This window comes from Macrobrachium rosenbergii, chromosome 47, assembly GCF_040412425.1.
Source record: "Macrobrachium rosenbergii isolate ZJJX-2024 chromosome 47, ASM4041242v1, whole genome shotgun sequence".
NCBI classification, from domain to species: domain Eukaryota; kingdom Metazoa; phylum Arthropoda; class Malacostraca; order Decapoda; family Palaemonidae; genus Macrobrachium; species Macrobrachium rosenbergii.
In genome coordinates, this window is record NC_089787.1 from 24,314,264 (window position 1) to 24,335,347 (window position 21,084).

The window sequence follows — 21,084 nt, forward strand, 5'->3', positions numbered from 1 at the left end:
ACCCAGCTGTTACTCTAAATGACTGCAAATATTTTGGATAATGGTGTTTGTAAAATCACTTGAATTAAGTTCCATATTTTCACTTTATATTAGTGCAAGAAAAAAATGCCCCAATAAATATTTTTGTTGGAAAGTCACTTGCCTGAATCATTATTTTTGTGCTTGAGTACTAAATTACAATGATTTTGGGAAGGCCTTGAATATTCTGCTTTAGATTCTGACCCCTTTGTTATGAAATGGATCTAAAGCTTAATTATTTTGTCTGATGCTGAGTCACATAATGGCTTTCACATATGTATTGATAAGTAGTACGTCTCCCTGAATTATCAGTTACAAGATTCTTTTGTAATGCATTGCGGCTTGTTCCTTAAATTTCACATAGCATTTTGGTCACAGTTCAGAGCAGAAATTACAAAAGGCAGCTGAAGAAACATCAGTTTTTGTATTTTTGAAACTTTATTGTTAGAAGGGATGAAGTACTAAATGGAAGGTTTCCATCACACAGCTTTTAAGAAGTTACACTGTAAATATTGTTTAGCTTATGGTTTTTGTATTATAGGTTTGTCACAGTTTTTTCAAGATCATTAATATTTATCCAAGCTGAAAATTATAGTACACAGCAATACTGTTTTGAACTGTTCCAGTGTTCAGATCACAGTTTTTTTTAATCAATACCTGGAAAAGTTACAGTGTACAGACTCATCTCTCAATACACTATTGCCACAAGATTTCAGGACACATTGGAGGGAGGTTTTATCTATCTAGTCAGTCTCAAGGCAGAACACAACTGTTTTAATGGTCATGGTTCTCTGATGCCCACCCCTCATGCAATGACAGTTCATAAAGTAACATTCCTTTACACACAACTAAATCACAATTTGGTTTAGAAAATTACATGGAACATCAGAGCACTTTTATTTTTTTACTGGAGGTTGTAACAAATTACCGTGGATCTTTTTGAAGGCAACATAGTGTTTCCCAGTTTCAAACATCTGCAGGACAAGCAAAACTTAAAAACACAGATACTGTACTCTGGAGTGTACAAGAGTAATGTAGGTGATTAAGATATATGGTTATTTGTTTATAAGAAAGATATTCTTGGAAACACTTAGAAAGGAAGAGGGTAAGCTAACATTTTAGCAGATAGTCCCATCAATTAGTGACAAATAACCTTCAAATTTGTATGGTGCCCACACATCTACGGATTGACTATCATAATTTTGAGCAATTTAAAATATGGATTTTGCTTACATTGCTTCACAAAGGGCCCTTGGAGCACCAAGTTTACATTTAATGCAGATGCATGTAGCTAATGATTATAGTTCACCATTTACTGGAACTTCCTCATTAAAGCCATCCAATAAAAAACAAGCTCGTCGATGAAGTTTAATGCCACTCGAATGACTTTTAATCAGATCTTTTACTAGTACACAGTCCATGTAAAAGGTGGATATAATGTTGTAAGAATGGGAAAGATTCGACATGGGGTAACCATGCTCATCATGGTACAGTTTGAAATGATGTTATGTCAGTGGCACCTCAACTTAAGGAAACTCCAACTTACTGGATGTGTGCGAGGCCTGTGGTTAAAAGAAGCGTAATTGCACTGGTATGTGTACTGCAGCATTGGAAATCATTGTTAATTGGATGAAAACAGTTTATTACATAAATCGTTTTCAGATTGATTGCCCCATGCATCTTATGTTTCATTATTTGGGTATGCACTCTGAAATTCTAAGATTTTGGGTTACAAGAAGTGCAACTGCCTATACACCTCAACTTTGAAATATTGCCTGTTTACTTCATTACATACCAATGGAATTTGACAATTCCGACTGACTAAAATGTCAAGAGTCTCCTCAACCACACTGAAGCTTCACTACACTTCAGTCATCATCTTCAAGGCAAGATTACACAAAATTTAGCGTACATTATCTAATACAGTTTTGTGTTTTGATTGACATGTACTGTACTCAATGCACTGCTGTTCATTTTTGTTGTCTTCAAGGTAAGATTTTGTGGTGTATGTAATTATCAGACTGTACTGGGGACAGAGTGAGTTTCATAACTTGTTAAAAAACAAAGATGTTTATGTTCTTTTTTTTTAATGCTGTATGAGTTTTGTGTATTTTAAAGATCTTAGCGTAAGTAGATACAATGGTACGTTTTTGTTAGGCTATATTAATATAGTGTAGTACTGTCCATATTAATTTTTAGAGGCAATTCATTTTGCAGGTGCAGTATATCTCTTGAAACTGAATGAGTACATATTTCAAATTGAATAATAATTACAAAATCCTGGATACGATGGGGAGTAATTATTACTTAAGTTATTGAAGTACACTATTAAGCTATGTGAGTTGGCTCCAGTGTATTGTATATTCTATAAGTAAATCTTTGTTACTTATCAAGAGGGGAGACCCCTCAAATGTCCATTAAGCAGAGATGCCACTTATTGCCTAACTATAGACGCTACCTATATTCATGAATACTCACTGCACTGGGTACTAAAATGGCTTTCATATTTATAGAAGGGAAAATGGCAAAACAAAAAGACATCCTTCACTGGTCAAGAATTTTTTGCAACATCTTGCAAACATCAATGTAAATATCCACTTCAACACAATCGAAGTATAAGAGAGTAAACACAATACAGTACTTTTTTTTTTCCTTTTGAAACTCAAGAGGAGAGCGCTATATCCTGGTATATGTTAAACCCTGCCCTCGACATGATAAAAAAAAAACGATTAAGGTAGAATGCTACTCCTTTAGGCCTTTTCCTCCTCTTTGGCTCTTTGCACACGACGTCTTTTAACGTCCCAGTTGAAGATGCGGGCCATTGTGACTTCCGTTGTTGTTCCCTGGTTTCTGGAGAGACAGAGAAAAAAAAAATGTACGTGGCAGTTTTTGTGAAAGTCCTTCACTATCTGGAATATAATTTTATTTTAAAACAATCTGTACTTCATAAACTGCTTTCATAAATTATTTATATCAAGGCATTAACTACTGAAAAGGTATTACAGTCAGAGGGGAAACAATGGCTAAAATTTGTCTTGAAATAATAAATATATAATTACACAAGGCAATATGAAATTTCTACTATGTATGGTCCATTACAACACAAACAAGCAACTCAGCTATTGTTTAAACAGCTTACCTAAGATAATCCAAATCATGTTCAACCTGTTTCAAATTCTTTGAGGCATTACTTAAATTTTTTGATAATAGACATTCTGCGTCTTCAAGATCATACTCCAACATAACATTAGCCTGGGGAAGAAAAAAAAATTATACACTAAACAAGTACAATACCATTTTAAAACAAACAGTATATAAGCAATTCAGCATTATTTTCTTGTTTTCAGTAATTGTGCAAGTTAGCTTGGCCTAACTTTTTTACACTGAAATATTACCATACTTTTATGGTATGTGCTAACAGACTCACATATAACAACACCTATTCAAATTATTAAAATATGAACCAATATAGCAAAATGATTAAAAAAATAAAAAATAAAAAATAAGCTGACAGACATTTTGCCCTTACACCATTCCTCGAATATAATCAGGCACAATCAGGCACAGTGCCATTGCATACAAACACGGCAATACTTACACCAAGCCAAAGGCAAACGCGATCAGTGGGTGGAATTTTGGCTTTCATGTACACCTGGTCCGATAAGAGAAAGTTCGTTTCTATGGCATCTGAAGCATCTTTCCGTGACTTCATTTCTTTCACTATCTGCAAGGTACTTTTGATATCTGGTATTTGTGATTTTAACCTGAAATGACAAAAGATCGTAACAGTGGCATGATGCTGGACGCAATGTACAATATACAGCACTGCTTAAATATTACTGTAAAAATTTCATAGGGAGGTGACATACTGTACAACATTCAACTGAATTCTCTCTTTTCAGGCTACGATAAATTTTCCTTATTGCTTACCAGCAGAACTACCAGAAATTATTCAAACTATGCAAAGCAACTGGGAAGGTAACGACAGGTAATGAGCAAAATTTCTTTAAAAAATGTTTAAAAAAAATGAACTGTATTAAATTCTGGGAGAGACTTACTTTCTACGTTTGGCTTGTAGGTGCAATTCCATAAATTTATACTTATTTAGTTGTTCATCGAGTCTCTTAATTACAACCTGGGCATTGTTGGCGTTGTCCTCCTTGCTCATAAATTCATCCACATCATCCTGTAAAAAAAAAAAAAAGGTTTACTCGTACAAACAAACATCACAACATTGTGACGTAAAGTCTGCTTGCAGGGATACAGAGTGTTATCAAAATCTTTTCTGTGCTTGAACAAAGAACCACCCTATAATAGAATTACACAAAAACAGAGACGATTAGCCAAATCCTTTTACTCCACGGCTTCTTCTTTCAGTGTACCTTCGGACATGTTCTTTCTTCCACCTCACTTTTCACCCTCTCAATTTCCCTTTCAGTGCTGAATGACCTCAAAGGTCCCAGCACTTATCCTTTGGCCTAAATGTTACATTCCATCCTATTTGTTCTAGTATCCTTGGCATTTCTGTAATAGCAATTTAAAAGGATGATAACTTGACCAGACTTACTTTTTCCAAACCTAACCTTGATGCTGTTTCCTGACCAGGCTGGGAGAGGGGGGGGACTTCCCCCTCCCTCCCAAATAAATCGTGACCCCACATACCCCTCCCGATAGGTGTGGATGCAGAGTAGGGAGATAGTAGGCGTGAGAAATACTAACCTCTCGTAGAATGCTGTGTCCTGACCTAACCAGATCTTACCTTCCTAACGTAACTTAGGGCACTGTGCCCTGACCTGGCTAGGAGGACTTTGCCCCCCCCCCTCCAAAGTAACGCTGAATATCAGAAAAAGATCAGCATGACTAAATTTAGGCGGTGAAATCACCAACGCCTTGTAACCCTACTTTACATACTACCCAAAGCAAAATAAAGAACCATAATTATTATAAAATTAATGCCTGTTAAATTTAAGAACAACAGCCAACCTTAAAATATAAAACCTGAATTAAGGCTCACATATATATACATAAATATTATTACGATTCACCCAACGATTACGAACTATCCTAAACAAATAAGCCTCCTTTAGATTATGCAAATAACCATTGCCGGTAAAAGAAAAATACTACGACATTTCCCAAGGACTCTGCATTAAATAACCCAGGAAGAACTCAACATAAGCATCCACAACACCTGTCAAATCATACTTTCGGATTTCGTGGGTCCACACCCACTAAAGGAATGACGACGACTCCTGGCTCGGGCCAGGACAGGTGTACTTTCGGCCACCGTTTCCGACGTCAAGGAAGGTGTTTCGCCCGAAAATGGCAGGCAGGACATTCAAAAGGAACCGTGAAGTACTCACTACGAACTGGGCTTCGGGGATGCCCGTGTAACTCTTGGTTTCGTCCAGAGGTTTGTCTTCTTCCCCTGCCATGACGTTCGCGTTTCGGAAGGATGCAGTCAGCGACGGATGGAAGGCTATTTGTGATTATCAGTCGGGGTTTCGGGGCCTCAGGGGCGTTGTCGACTGGGGAAGGCCGAGTTTTTGTGGTGTTTCTTCTTGTAGCGATACAAACGCACAAAATTATCATCATTATCAAAAGTAAAAGTACGTAAAGTTAAGGTTTTAAAACTATATTCGTAAAGAAAAGATCTAAAATAATGTTCAACATAATAAAGAAAGGTTTGCAAACAAATGTATACGTAGGTTAAATTATCCGAATAGGGCAATGATCTAATTTGTAAAATATGTGCCAATAACCGTAACCTTTGCAGAAAATGAAACCTGCAGAACAATTCCCAGTTTTCTGATACCATTAGATGTATTATTAAAAGCGAGAAGGAAAATTTTCGGTTTTAAGTAACATTACAAAGTTAGATTTGGAGAACCACTTAGCACCATAACTCAGAAGCAATGGACTTTAGTTAAGGATATTCATGCGAACATCTCATCTTCCAAAAACTATAAATGTCCCTTGTCATTTTTCCTGAAGGATAGTCCATTATCCTCCGATACAAAAAGAAGCACTAAAACTTAGTAAGAATTAGTCATCCTGAGAAGTTTTCGACAAAAGGCGTTTATGAAAATAGTCACCAAATGCCCCAAAGATAAGACAAGACATAATAGGTACTGCAGAATTCCAGTAATGTATTTCCATGCTGTAGATTGAGAAAATTAATCAGATTACAGAAAATTTAAAACAAAAATTAATTTATTTATTGATAAAATTCGCCACATTATGAAAATTATCATCTTTTAACGCTTCTGGAAAAAGCAAAGGTTAGGTTTATTTCATTGTAAAGACCATACTTTATGCTGACGAATAAAAATATCACTAACCAAAACAGCATTGTCTTGCACGGCTCTGTTTACATTAGAGAAAAATTTTTTTTTTTTTATTTTTGTTACTGAAGGTGACTGAAGTTTGTAAATAAACAACTATAACTCTTTATATTTAGTTGACACTGAAGCTAATCAAACGTCATTTATGTATAAAACCTACCCGTGAGTCAAACCAGGTAATTTGGAACCTTACAGACAATAAGTGAATCGTAAAACAACTGTGAATTTCTTACACACTTGCCTGTAGGCAACATGTGGAAGCACAAAGAGAAGGGTCATACTTTAATCTCTCTCTCTCTCTCTCTCTCTCTCTCTCTCTCTCTCTCTCTCTCTCTCTCTCTCTCTCTCTCTCTCTCTCTCCAAACCCATAGGCACTCCATTTAAAATATCAGCCATTGTTCAGTTTTTATGGCATGACTGTTATAGATAGTAACAAAAAAATGTATCCTATTAATCTAATTGTTTTTCACTGGAAAATAACTCCTCTATTGTGAATTCCTATGTTCCATTTTGTGGTCATGCTGTGTGGTCACTGGTAAAACGAACAAAAATGTAGCATAGTATATGGCATGCATTGGAGATAAGAGATAAATATAAAATGCTAATGATATTTCTGTATAAGGTACAAATTATTAATAAATTTATGTTGATGCGGTCAAAAGCACATCGTCGTCTGGAGGGGTCGTATTCTTAAAGTTTTTTTTTAACCCTCAAACCATTGAAAAATTACCTCCTTCGAAATAATATTACGAAGGTAATGATTTACAAGATCCAGCGAATAATTTTGCAGCTCAAAAATTAATGGTAAGAATCGCAAATGTTTGCCGAGGATGAAAAGGTGGGAAGGGTACTTGAACGAGGTCTATGACGAGCCGTTACAGAGATCACTATCTTTTAAACCGATTCTCACTATACCTTTTTAAAAAGAATCTGTTATTTTCCCTTACAAATAACCAAATCCAATACATGAAAATACAGTGATTCAGGAAAATGTCATTAAATTTACAGAGAATAATTTTAAAAGACATTCCAGCTTAGGATTATCCAATGAATGAACACGCCCTGTGAGGTCGTCGTAGTCTCGTAGTAGTAGATGGCTGAACTCGTCATCGTGAACAACGCATACTCCCGGAGTTTAAATAAAGGCGGCCTCTCCAATTCCGTATCCTGTCACGTCGCCCCTGTTGGGCCTTTCGTTTCAGCCAGTGCTTTGACGATTTTCTTGAAGGATACAAAATGGTTAATGTAAAGGTATGTATAGATAAAGTGGGTCTTTATCTCGTGAATGGGGTTTGTAGCGTGTCGTAAGTTGATCATCCGGCCATAAACCGGTTGTCTATTATGATTGTCCAGCGCAGTAATTTCTAAATGTTGGATAATTTTGCGGTGGATGCAGAGTAGGGATCTGGCTGGGGAGCTTTGCCCCCCCGCCCCGAAGTAACAATGAATATCGGAAACAGATGGGCAGGACTTCATTTCCGTTGGGGCATGTGTTCTGGTACTCGACCTAACCCAACGTAACCTCAAACTGACCTTTCGTAGAGCGTCGTGCCCTGACCTAACCAGAACTTACTTTCGACTAAAATGACTAGGGGCTCTGTGCCCTGACCTGGTCAGGGGGCAAAGCCCCCCCTAAACCTCCCCAAGTAACACTTAACATGCGAAGAATATAATTACCCGAAGTTTTCGCTAGGAGGCGAAATTGCCAACACCTACCCATGTCTCCCTACTCTGCATACTACCCATAATTTTACTAATATAATCAAGGCTGAATATTTGTTTTAACAGTTTTGCAGTTTATGTAAATGTTACTGTAGAAGTGAGGCAGTTTCCTTAGGCCTGTGCTTACCAAAAATTTGTGGGTACTCTAGATATCATTTTAGATCCTACAAATTATGCCCAAAACAAACCCAACAACAAATTTGTATCAAGAATTATCAGTTACTTTAGTGATGTCTTCATTTTGGTAATCACAAGGTTGCTGCATAGTCTAGAAGCATGTATGATAACATATGTGATTGTTTTTTTTTTTTGTGAATATGAGACTGTTTATAATGCCTTGTGATACGTCTTTCGGGCTACACAAAGATGACTGGCTAAAAGTTTCAGAAAAGACTGTTTGCAATGCAGTATAGGTGAGGTAATCAGATATGTCAATCTTTGTTTATGTTTTTACATTCTTGGGATGAAAGTTCCAGTAAAAAAAAAAAAGTAAACATAAGAAGGTAAATTTCTCAAATGGTTTCGCCTGTCCTGCATCACGTACACCATTTTCTATTTTGTACAGCCAAAAATTTCATTAATAAACAACTGCAGAGCTCTTCCTTAGAATTACCCCTTTTTGTTTTTAACTTTAATTAGCAACAGGATTGTTAACCTTGAAAATAAGATTATTGTACTTGTAGATACTACTTTTCTTTTTCTAAATATTCATTCTCCCAAGTTACAAAATAAAATGTTCTGAAGCCTTAACAGATTTAGAATGCATCAGTAGCTAGTGTAGTCAGCAGCGAGAAGAGACTGAATCCCAGCAAAACTGAAGACCTTATTGATCAGCTGATCATTTTTGTGCTGCCACCAAATGATTCCCTGCAAGTATGTGACGTTGCATTTCATGCATAACGATAAGGCTTTCTAGACAAGAAAAACAAACCTCCCCTTTTTCTTGGTGTTGTCTTTGAAATCTGAGTCTGATTTTGCTCTGCGCTTACAAAGCAGGGTAGAATGCAGAATGATGGTTTAAGACTTACTTTGGGGGATGGGTCCAGGGGGAGGGTTAAGACCCCCCGGTCAGGTTAGGGCACAGCATCCAGGGTTAGCTGAGTCCAGTTAGGTAACATTCCCTCTGAAATGCTTACTACAGAAATGCTTACTAGGCCTACAGTAGTCCTGACTCCTCACTTTGCATTCACTCAGTAAAACCATATTTATTAGCTAAGGCTGCCAGAGAATCTGGCATACTTTCTAAGGCTTCCCATAACTTGAGAAGTTATATTTGCACCACTTGCTAAGTAAATTTTTATGTTGATATCGCTGAGATCATTTTCACCTTTTTGTGCATTCAGCTTCCTGGGACGTTTATCTCATTGATTAAGTTAATGAAAGTGGTGGGTTTTCATTACTAACAGAGGTAATTTTGATGTAGACAGATTGTTAGGATATATCCTGTCTAGCCATCTTTCAGGAATTTTTTAAGTAGGGTTTGTTATCACCTTCGGTTCTTGCATCCCAAGATGAGTGGATGCTCTCAGGCATACATATTCTGAGAGTTGCTATATGTCAGACTGGTAACTGAGGTATTTTATTTCTCTGTGCTCATTTGTTGCTTTAAAGTACCATGTATATTTTCAATATAATATTCCCAGCTTTTTATTTAGATTTACTTATCTCTGCTTTAGCAACACTGTATTAATGTACTTCAGTTTGCTATTGTAAGACATGTGCCCATGGTTTTTTGTGTGTGCTTTTAAAAGAAAGGCAGCTGAGAAGTAAACATCAGGTACCCCCATGCTAACTTTGATCAGAACATTCTCATCATGCTTGGTGAACAGTTGCTGTTATGGAGAGTAGTTTGCAGAGATCTATTAGCAAATGGTTCAAACTGATTTGGTGTCATAGCTATTTACAAAATAGTTGAATTTTTGTGGAATTTCGAAACCTGAGGGTTGTGGAATATCTTTTAAACCTGACGATTCTGAACCACTTACTGGGCTGCACTGACACTGAAATGTCATCTGCAAAGGACTTTTATCAACTCAGAATAAAGGAGTTATTGGTTAAATCTCATTTTCAACTGTTTTTGATGAAAGAAAATGATGGGTCTTAGAAAACCAGCCAGTATGGTGGAGGGACTACTATTTTCCATAGAGCAATGCTAGGCGATTAATATTTTACTTTTTCTGCACTCCAGGTGTTTAAGGAGCGGTTACATTGGTTGTCAAAGTGAATATAGTAATATAGTAACAGAGTTCTGGTTGTCAAAGCCGGAACATCGTCGAAAATCGTCAAAAATCATAGTAATATAATGTCTGGGTGCAGAAAACGTCTATTTTATTGAGTTTTACATCAAAAAACCTAAATTATGATTATTCTGCCATTTTGGGGCACTTTTTCCGTAAGAAACCTTTGGGTGAATATATTTGGTGGTCAGTGGAACCGTGTGGGGACTGCCTGTATACTGGTATCACTTTTGTGTTAGAAATCCTTTGGGTGATAAGGTGGATGAATTGTGCTTACTGAACTTATTTAAGGTGTTATTTTTCAGATTGGTATCATTGGAGGCTCTGGACTCAATAATCCTAAACTTTTCGAAGACGTTCAAGAATGTAAAGTGACAACACCCTATGGTGATCCATCAGATGTTTTATTGGAGGGGAAGATTGATGGAATTCCTTGTGTATTGCTTGCTAGGTAAGAAACGGTTAGCAAAATGTTTATTTTTTCAGAATATTGTAGAAGCTTGGTTTTATCTGAGAGGTTCCTGAGAGAAATTGACACCTGTCAAGATTTTTTAATTTATGCAGTAGTCTTTTTTTTTTTTAATGTTTTGACTGCATTTGAAAAATAATCTTTATTCCATAAAATGCATATGTGTAAGAACCTTTTCAGTGTAAGTTTTCTAGATTGTTTAGATCAAGCACCTTTATGCTGTATTTGTTTGAGAGGCTCTTCAAGGGCTTAAACTGCTGTTGGTTGACCTCCTGACTGCTATATAAGATCCCAGCTTTTCAGTCAGTTACCAGCACTCTGCTCATTTCAGTTTATCATTGCTAACTCTTGAGTGATTCTGTCGTGAGTATGTACGTTGCTCTTGGATGAGAACTGAGAGAAAATTCGTGAATTTGCATTACTGGTTGGCTTGGTGATACTGCAGTACATACGGCAGAGTCAACCTTCATTGTCTAAAGTGCACTGTGAATTTCCATAGCTTTTATTTTTGTAAAGAAATGATGTCTTGTGGTAAATATTTCTGTAATTTTTGTTGAGACAGGATTGCTAATGAATGCTGTGAATTACTGTATTTTGTGGAATTATCCTCAAAATAAATTAATCATATCAAACTCACAGTAAGGTTAAGGCAATCATCAGTACAAAAAGAAAGGCATAGAAGTAATATTGGATCTATGTATAGAGAATCTTATGGTAGAGTCTTTGTGACTGCTGTTTTCAGTTGAAAGAAAAAGCAAAGTTTAGACTTTTCTTGAGATTTTTCTTTCTTCAGCATTTTTAATATGATTATGAAGTTAACAGAAGTTGTAATAATTAAGATTTAATTCCTTTGATAGAAAATAAAACCGTTGTGGCCAGTCCTATATGATTTAAACTTTAACTTGCTCATCTGGTTATATAGTTTTCATAAACTAACATTTGATATCATCATTTAAGGTCACCTATGTCTTCTGTGAGAGTGATAATTGCCATTAAAGGTGGATTTGTAGTGCATTCACGCAGTAGTTGGAGGTTTTATCAGGAATTCAGTGAGTTTGCTATTTTTAGTTTGTTAACAGAAACAGGAGTTATTAACAATATCTCCCGTTTCATTAAAGGCATGGAAGACGTCACACCATAATGCCCACCAAGGTTAACTACCGAGCAAATGTCTGGGCTTTGAAGTCAAAGGGATGTACGCATGTTGTTGTTTCGACAGCTTGTGGATCTTTACGGGAGCATATCACTCCTGGAGACTTTGTGATTATTGATCAGTTCATTGACAGGTAATGTGAAAATCAGTTCTTTCATTTTTTTATTATAGTAATAACACTGGCAATAGCTTTCTTACATACAAATAGGAGAATAAAGATATTACAGTCACTAGTCTGAAGGTTTTAGGTTTTTAGGTGACTGTTGTTCATCTACTGACTTTTTCATATTTTTAATTTTTTACACATGTAACATTTCAGAAACAGGAAAAAATTTATGATGATAATTTCTTTTATCTTAATTTTTTTGGCACCACGGGTTGTAGTTTGAACTGCTAAATATTTCAGTTATTTTAATTTAATTGTATGTAAGCAATCCTTTACTTCACATGTGTATATTTCACAATGAATTCTATTAGTTGTTTACGGGTGAAGAAAAGTTTTACCATTTTCATATCTAACAATGGTATCACGTTTGTTTGTGGCTTTTGATTGGGCAGAATTACAGTAGTTAGTTTGGGTATTTTTCATTCCTGATTTACCAAATGTGTTGCAGGTTTTGGTGCTCTTAATTAGTAGTTTCCTTCTATTGACTTTTAAGCATTAGTTTTTAAGGGCACAAGTCTGGATGAAATAGTGGCATTAACAGTATTCCACCCTGAATATTATGGCACAGGAAGCACTAATAATAGTTTTAATACTTACGGTACCTTTAAATACTTTCTCGTTAACTTTAATTTTGTAAATGACTGGTTGGTGTCAGTGACTATGCCTTTAAAACTAGTCATAGTTATGTTTTCTTCCCAGAGAAAGTAGTATGAATTATTATAAGGTTAATGCAGACATAGATACCTTCATCAGATATGGAATGTGTTATTACATCTCTGTTGAATGCTGTACTGTAAGTAGTGTTGTGTATCCATATGAAACCCTCGCAAGGATGATTATGCTGTATTGGCTGCTTTGTTACGTTGCTGAAGTACAGTGTTGCTTTTAAGGCACTCAAATAATATTGTTAGAATATCAAAGATGTGAACATGCATTGTGGTTGCTCCTCTAAACTTGTTAGGTGTTTTGAGACAGTTACATATACTGTATGGTATATATACTAGTATGATTTAATATATTTATAGAACCACCAAAAGGCAACAGACATTCTATGATGGAGAAGATGGTCATCCTCCTGGTATCCTTCATCTTTCAATGGATACCCCGTTCTGTAAGGATACTCGGCAGATACTGCTGGATACCTGCAAAGAACTGGGATATTCCATGCACCCAACAGGTAAGCTTTTTGTCATATTGAGTTCAGGTGAATTTTGTAGAATGAGGTGAGGAATGAAGTTTTCTTTCAGGAAACATCATTGTATGGAGCAGGAAATCATCAATTATTTCTTGACATCACAACTAATAGATTTATTTTATCCAGTATTACAGTAGGACATTACATTCCTTTGACTAAAGGACATCCCTTTTTGACTAGTTCTGACACTGCAAGAGTTTCTGTGCTATATAAGGCTCAACAAGTTGTCACACCGTTGCTGTTACCTGTGACTGATGAAGGAATCATTCAGAGTTTTTCTTTTTCCTCATGTTGGATATAAATCAGTGACTAATGCAGTCTTGTTGGCTTAACATCTAATTTTCCTGACATAAAAGCAAAGCCCAGTGTCAAGGACTGCATAACAAAACTTCTTGCTACCTCTGCTGTGCATCTTTTCCAGATATGAAGATACTCAGCCTTACTTCATGAAACTTTGTCGTCTCCAGACTTGTTTTCTTGATGGAGCACCAGTGTGGTCAGCCTATTTTGACCTTGGGAGAGCCAGATGAAGTCATTGTAAAAAACCTTTAGACAAGTGGCAGAATGGGTGTAGGTGCAAGAGTGAGACCCTCTGGTTGAACCTTCATCATAAGCTCCTTTTTAACTACATTTTTGGCATCGAGAGAAGTTGCCTTCCTGGCTTTGTCTTTTAACATCTCGGTTTCATGCTTGGTTTTCATGCATGTTGTACAAAATTGAAACCAAATAGAATCGCTTTGTCTAAATGCTTTGGGTTGTTCAATATTTTGAGGAAACCGACATGAGTCCAAGAACCTTGGTCCCTGACAAACAGCATTTCCAAGAGCTGTCATGGATACTAAAAGTGCCCTTTTGACCTTCTTCTTAAGTAACAGTTGTCAAATTTATAAGCCTTGTTTCATCTGGCTGTCTCCAAGAGCTCTGCTGGACCCATCAGGTTATTGCTACAATCTGGGATATTCAACAACTTTCTTCTGCTTAAATAGTGATGAAACAAACTACTTTTTTTATAACTAAGTCCAGAAATTAGTGCATTTAGGCATATATAGTATGTGATAAAAATTTCTTGTTTTGAAACTTATTGTGCTATAAAGCTGTAATACTTCACCATTTTATTCCCAGTGATGGATGAATTTTTATAATTTTTGATTAACGAAAATTTAATTGATGAGGATGATGCTAGTCTGTTAATGTTGCTATTTCTTTGAATGGAAAGTGTAGGTGTATATTACAGATGATGAGTTATGCAGTACAGTACTGTATTAATGTACTTTTAATTGGTAGCAATAAGGTACTTAACTGTGTAGTCAGTATTGGAAAAACCATATATTTCTCTTGCCAGGAACAATGGTAACCATTGAAGGACCACGATTTAGTAGCAAAGCGGAAAGTTTGATGTTCCGTCTTTGGGGAGGTGATGTCATCAATATGACAACAGTGCCTGAGGTTAGTAGTAATGACCAGTTTTCCCTGGACTGAAGTCAACATCAGTGTTTCCTGTCTCGAATTATATTGCAAAAGTTCAAAAGTGTGAGGTGGTGAACATTTCTTTTGTCATTCCTCCTCTCCAATCCCTCCTTCAAACTGTTGCTTTTCGTGCATGATTTAGCAAATTCAGAATGAGTGAATGAAGTAAACAAAGTGAAAAAAAAGGCAAAACTGAAAGGGGACCAGTTTGGTTGAATAGACTTGAAAATGCTTTGACAAGGCATGAGTTTTGTTCAAGTCCTGGGTTTTCCAAGCATTTGGTTCTTAGGATCCCAGGAGTTCTAAAATATCTTGCATGCAAGTTTCTTGACCTGTGGGAATAAGCATTAATATAAGGATATGTTTGTGTTTATTAGAAAAATATCAGCAATTTCTGTTTTATTATATGGAATCTACTTCTGTTTTATGCTGTATTGAATTAACATACATTTAATACCCATGTTATGAAAATCTGCTTTTTTCAGTATTAAGGTTATTGCAAGTGACATAAATATTTCCTCGTGTACATAGGTGAAGCCATTTTTTGCCTTGCTGGTGAAGGTACTTAGAAGTAGCTTACGTTTGCCCTGCTGACCATAAGGTTAAGGTGAGGCCTGCTGAAATAAAACATTGTCATTGTAGACAAAGGCTATTGATGTTCTCACTCTGCTGTCGTTGATGGTGTAGAAAAGCAAATATATCCACATAGGCTTACTTACCAGAGCCGTTCTTATAATTGATGTATTGCTATAATGTATGTGTGTATTTTGGATATGGTAGTTTTCTTTAAAATCTGACCATTGATGAGGCACAGCAGTTAGTGACTTGCATAGAGCACAGGGGCAGTATCCAGGTTGTAATCTGCAGTTGCCCTGTCATGATCAGCTCCGTTACTTATGCACTTTGCTTTTTGTACTGTTACTTGTGCACTTTTTGTTTTGTCTTATACTTTTTCCTTCCATGTGGATGTTAACATTGCACTTTATGATGTTTTGCACAGTGAGAGTTAAATAGAGTACTGTATTAATTTTCTGTCATATCTAAGTCATTCTGTAATACAGTAGTATAATTTAACTATGAAGGTAGGAAAAATTAACAGAGGTAATAAGAAGATAGAAGCCTTGGTTTTTGTGAAGTAAGAAAAATAAGATGTAGTTGCTGGTAGTGGAAAAGTAGAAAAAGTATATACTGTAAGATAAAAATGGTGGAAATTATATTTCTAAAGTCTTAACTTTGAGAGTGGTGAATTGTAACACCTGCCTCCTGTAAATCTTATCTCAACTTGAAAATATATAACAATAATGGTAAATGATTTTAAGTATATTTATTAAAGCCAGATCTATGGTTAGGGTTGCACAGTGTGTGTGTAGTCTGACAACTTGAGAATCACCAAGTTTGTGCTCTGTACTGTACCCAATATTCTTTACACTTTAACTGCTCTCATGTTGGTTAGGATGAATCTCATGTTTAGTAGTTTTTTCCACTTATATTAAGTTCTGATTGTAAGCACAATTATTTATTTTTATTTGGTATCATATATATTTTACTATTATTTTGATGGCAGTCGTTTATTTGACTTGGTGACTGATTCGAAAATCTTCACATTTTCAGGTTATTCTTGCCAAAGAGCTTGGATTATGCTATGCAGCTGTTGCTATGGCGACAGACATGGATAGCTGGAAAGCTGGTGAGGAACCAGTAAATGTGGAGAAAGTGTTGAAAACAATGAAGTAAGTAATCTTTGTTTATGTTTTAATCCACAGGGGAAAGGTAAATGTTCTGGTTGTTAACTCAAACTGAAAATTCAAGAATTTTACAAATCTTTATCAGGCTAAGTGCTCAAGCTGTGAATGTTAGACCTACAGTACTGGTCCTACTTGTTTTCCCTGAATGGTGATATACACTTGCATTTGCTTAACTTTTCTATATTCTACACATGCACTACCTATCATGACAGCCTTCAGAAGGTAGTGTTTGGTGCCTCCATAACTGCTACTTCTCTGGCTGAGTAATTTAAACCAAAGAAGTTGGACAGCTAAGTAGGAAAATTAAATTGCAGAAAGCTGTACAACTGAGCTAAAGAGGTGCTGCTAGCAACCTTTAGTACCACTAACAGTGTACCTTAGAAGACACACAGCAAGTGAACTACCTATTGAATATTTTCTCCCTCTTCTCCCTCTTCCCAGCTTCTAAAATCACTTGTGTTCTCTTGCCCTAAGTGCCTCATGATGCCATTTATTAAACTCAAATTTAAGTCAGTCTAGTAATTATTTTATATAAGTTGATTATCAAACGATTTGTGCTGTACAGTACTAAGTTTTCATCAAATGCCATTTTACAATCTATAATTTAAGTGAAAGTTACATCATTGACTTAGTGTAACTTATTTACTTGTGGAGATAAGAGCTGTTTTTAATAAAAAAAGAGTGATGATGGTCTTTCCTTGCAAGTAAAAGTTGTTTAAGCACTAAAATTTCATCTTGCTAGACAGAATACATGAGAGTTTGTTTTGAGATAATTATAATTTGAGTAATTTAATTTTGAGTTACTTAAAAATGTCAAAATCTTTCTACTTGCAGGCAGAATTCCGAGAAAGTGACAGTGTTATTGAAGACTGTAATATCAAAGATAGCTGCAGAGGACTGGGATAGTAGGATTAAAGCTTATAAGGTAATTACTGTTGCTCTTTTTTGGATAAAGTAATGTTTTTCAATGGTATTGAATTTTTACAAACAATTAATGTAATTGTATTAGCCACACTGACTTCTTAACTTTGTGTTTTCTGTGCATTTTTTGGATACGCTTATTGCTACAAAGCGTAAGACCCAAATGAAGAAGCAAATGGCAAAATCTGATGCCCATGGCAGGATTTAATCAGAACCTGGTATGTCAGAATGAGATAAACCTTAAGCACCCGATCATGATGAAAGATATGAGTCTGTTCTCACTCTTCTGTCAAATTCAGATACATTTACCAGAGCTTGAATAGACCCAGTGTCACCCTCATAGCATAATGTTTAAGCATTTGTTGCCATTTAGGCTGAAATACATATATAGAATCTACTGTTTATTTATTGACCAGAAATTCATTTATTTGTAATAGCCACAGTGACCATTTAACTTCATGATTTCTTAACATTTTGGGTATGCTTGTCGCTATAAAGTGTAAGACCCAGATGAAGAAACAAACAAACAACTCCTGTCTATCATGACTGGATTCAAACATGCACCAGTTATGTTACTGGTGCTGAATTACTGGTAAGAGAATTCAGGAGAATTCTGCTTATGTTACAAAGTGTCTGAATCTTTTGCTAAATGAGATGGTTTGATGTCTGACTTCCTTTGACAAGTTCTTCAAATTCTGTAGTCTCCTGATGGAAATCTTTAACAGGATTGAACGAATTGTCATAGCTGCCTACCATTTAACCAGCTTCTAGGTTTTGGCAAAAGTTAGGGACTATCAAAGATGGTAGGAAGAATGCATATGCAGAATAATCGGTACATGGGTACTTTGAAAAAAGTTGGGATGTCACATTCACATTGTAACAACTGTATTCTACATACTATAATTGAAGCTGAAAAAAATAGTTGTAGAAAATAAAAAATTGAAGGTATTTATAATCTCTCCGCTTATCTAGCAGAGAAAAGCGTGACTAACCTTTTTAATTTTTCATTTCAGGAGTGTGTTGAAATGAATATCATGTTACCGCTTCCTCTCTAGTGCTGTCAAGATGAAAAGCCATGTAACCGAACACAGGGATGGTTTATAGTACCATCACAGTGTTGTTTTTTCTGTATAAGTATTATACAAGTAAACAGTAATTTGGTGCAAGTGTTGAGAAACGCTATCCAAAGAGAAGTTGTTATTGTTTCAATATTTTTGATAGATGTGATAATATTTAAGGAGTTACAAATAACTGTGATATACAGTTCAGCGGTTCAGTATTAGTACCAATTAGCTTTTGTGCCTTGCATTTGGTTATTAAAAAGTTGAAATTTTTTAGCATATGCCTTAGGTGAAATATTTAAAAGCAGGAATGTACTATTTTGGTGCCTTAGTAGTTTATACAGAATTGTCCTGATAGTGTATAAAGAATGATATAGTATTACTGTACGTGTATTCGTTGTCTTTTAATGTTGTAATTATATGAAAAATTTTCTGAGATTTTTTTAAATGAAGAAATTATTTTGCTAGTGAAAGTTATTGTTTTTATTACGACCCTTGGTTCCAAATCTGTTAGTTTATAGGTTTTTTAAATGTTGTTAAGTGCAAAATGTTGAAGAATGTTGAGTTACTATGAAATATTGACTATATATATATATATATGGATATATATATATAATATATGTTACTGAGTAAAGGGTACGAAAAGAATTTTATTGTAGTGATTGACCTTTTTTTACTTTAAAATAATTATGAATTAGAATCAACCTTAGCAGTGCATAATAGTATGAATATTAATGTAATTTTAAGAAAAATAATGTAAATTAGATTAATTTTATAATTTTAATGATTACATAGGAATTTTTTGTCTACCTTTCTAGATCCTCCAACAACAAATTACATAAATGACTATTTAGATTAATTAGCAATCTGAAACTCTAGTTTCAAATTAAAAACAAAAAGGCCTTTAGAAGTCAAACTGTAGCTTTGAAAGTGTGTGCTACTAGTAGGCACAGCTTCTTCAGTATGGTATATGCAAAATAGTTAGGAAGACCTTGTGAGGTCTTCCAGTTCTGGACATGTATGGTTGGAGCAATGAGTAAAATCTCACTTGTGATGTAATATTACCCAGTTGTGAACTGTTTTTCAAGATGCCATGCACTGTTTAAATAATCAAACATCGTTACTGTGTTTTCTCCACAACACTTGTGCCATTTCCACTGAATCTGTCGAGTTACACAAAAACTGGATGATGAAAATTTAATGCTAGTGCTTTTCCTGGATTCAGCTGCTCATTACATTTCCTTACAGGGATCGTGACCACCTAATGTGCATTGAGATAATAGCAGAAGGTAATATAGTGACATTATAATGTTAAATTTTCCCTCAGCTAGAGTTCATATACCATACATACCCAATAGATTAGAAGGTACTCAGAAAAATAATCAATGAAAATGTCTTCCTTGCTGTTGAAGGAGCAAGATGAATCTAATATTTTACTACAGCTCCTTGTCAAAAACAACCTGGCTCCCTAGAGATGTCTTCAGAGAAAAGTAGTGTTATCTAAGAGTTCACATGGGGGTGTCCCACCACTCAAAGCATCTCCCCTTCCATCTTCAAGAGATGACCATGTTCAACCATTGCCAATAAGATCTAAATAAAATACCTGAAAGGATTTCTTTAGGACTAGTAGTCCTGTTGAAAATATTTTAATTCCAAATATGTTTATGAAATATCCAAAAGTCCTCTTTTATTTATCGTTAGAACTATAGATGAATAGGTAACCATAGTCATGACATGGACCAAATTTTGTTTATGCAACGAGAAACTGACTGTAGATTTGTATAACAAAAATTGTTTCTTAAGCTTAAAGTAGAAACCCAAGAGAGTCGCCAAGTTTTGATAAAACATTCTCTCTCTCTCTCTCTCTCTCTCTCTCTCTCTCTCTCAGCTCAAGTCACCATTGCACCAAAAATTCAGTACTGAGTAGACCAGTTTTCATATCCCAGACAAGGAAAGATGGTATGAGTGTGTACCCTTAAGAAATTCAGTGTGTTTTTTTTTACCAATTGGTAACTGAAGCATGCATATGGCCATTATTTGACTGGGATTGCAGCTTAGATCCATAGGTTGTCAAAATTGTTCCTCTGGATGTGATTAAAAGGACAACCATCTTTAGTACCACCAACATCATTATTTCAACCTGCGCATTCCATGTAAATATGCTGGTTACTTATCAACTGTCCACATTCACCAGTGATCAGAATTAAAGCACTATAAATCGAAATAAATGTTTTTGTCTTGTTCATAGTCTTTTTGTGGGCCTTTTAAACTTCACAGATCAGTGCTAGGTCACAGTAAAAAAATACATGATTAAATATATGTCTTTTTGGTGGGGACATCTCAGAAAGAGATCTTGGCACTGAAGAGCAATTTTAATTTGAATATTTGTCTGCTGTCTAGAATAGAGTGAAAACTGCTTTTTCCAATGATTTCACTAGTGAAGACATCAAATTCTTTTTATGAATAAGGAAATGATTGCGTCATGAAATATAATTTATTGCTTCAACCTGTTTTTTTAAAATCAACATTATACAGTAAGTGTAGCTTACTTCTGTATATAAACAGCTTAGATGAAAGGTAATCAAG

General features: G+C 35.4%; 2 protein-coding genes across 3 annotated transcripts; one reads left to right on the forward strand and one right to left on the reverse strand.

Moving 5' to 3' along the window:
- Positions 1-437: 437 nt before the first annotated feature.
- Positions 438-5,550, reverse strand: LOC136830668 (prefoldin subunit 3-like). 2 transcript variants are annotated; one of them, XM_067090279.1, is made up of 5 exons: positions 5,382-5,550; positions 4,077-4,204; positions 3,617-3,782; positions 3,158-3,270; positions 438-2,868 (listed from the first exon to the last, which is right to left on the reverse strand). In XM_067090279.1, the coding sequence occupies exons 1-5, from the start codon at positions 5,451-5,453 to the stop codon at positions 2,769-2,771; spliced, it is 579 nt and encodes a 192-aa protein (XP_066946380.1). In that variant the 5' UTR covers positions 5,454-5,550; the 3' UTR covers positions 438-2,768. The 2 variants fall into 2 exon arrangements, with proteins under 2 accessions (XP_066946380.1, XP_066946381.1); XM_067090280.1 differs by having other exon boundaries at positions 5,224-5,475.
- A 1,871-nt stretch (positions 5,551-7,421) lies between these two features.
- Positions 7,422-19,143, forward strand: Mtap (Methylthioadenosine phosphorylase). The gene is made up of 8 exons (XM_067090281.1): positions 7,422-7,613; positions 10,627-10,772; positions 11,909-12,076; positions 13,135-13,286; positions 14,647-14,750; positions 16,383-16,501; positions 17,351-17,441; positions 18,451-19,143. The coding sequence occupies exons 1-8, from the start codon at positions 7,599-7,601 to the stop codon at positions 18,490-18,492; spliced, it is 837 nt and encodes a 278-aa protein (XP_066946382.1). The 5' UTR covers positions 7,422-7,598; the 3' UTR covers positions 18,493-19,143.
- The last annotated feature ends 1,941 nt before the right edge of the window (positions 19,144-21,084 follow it).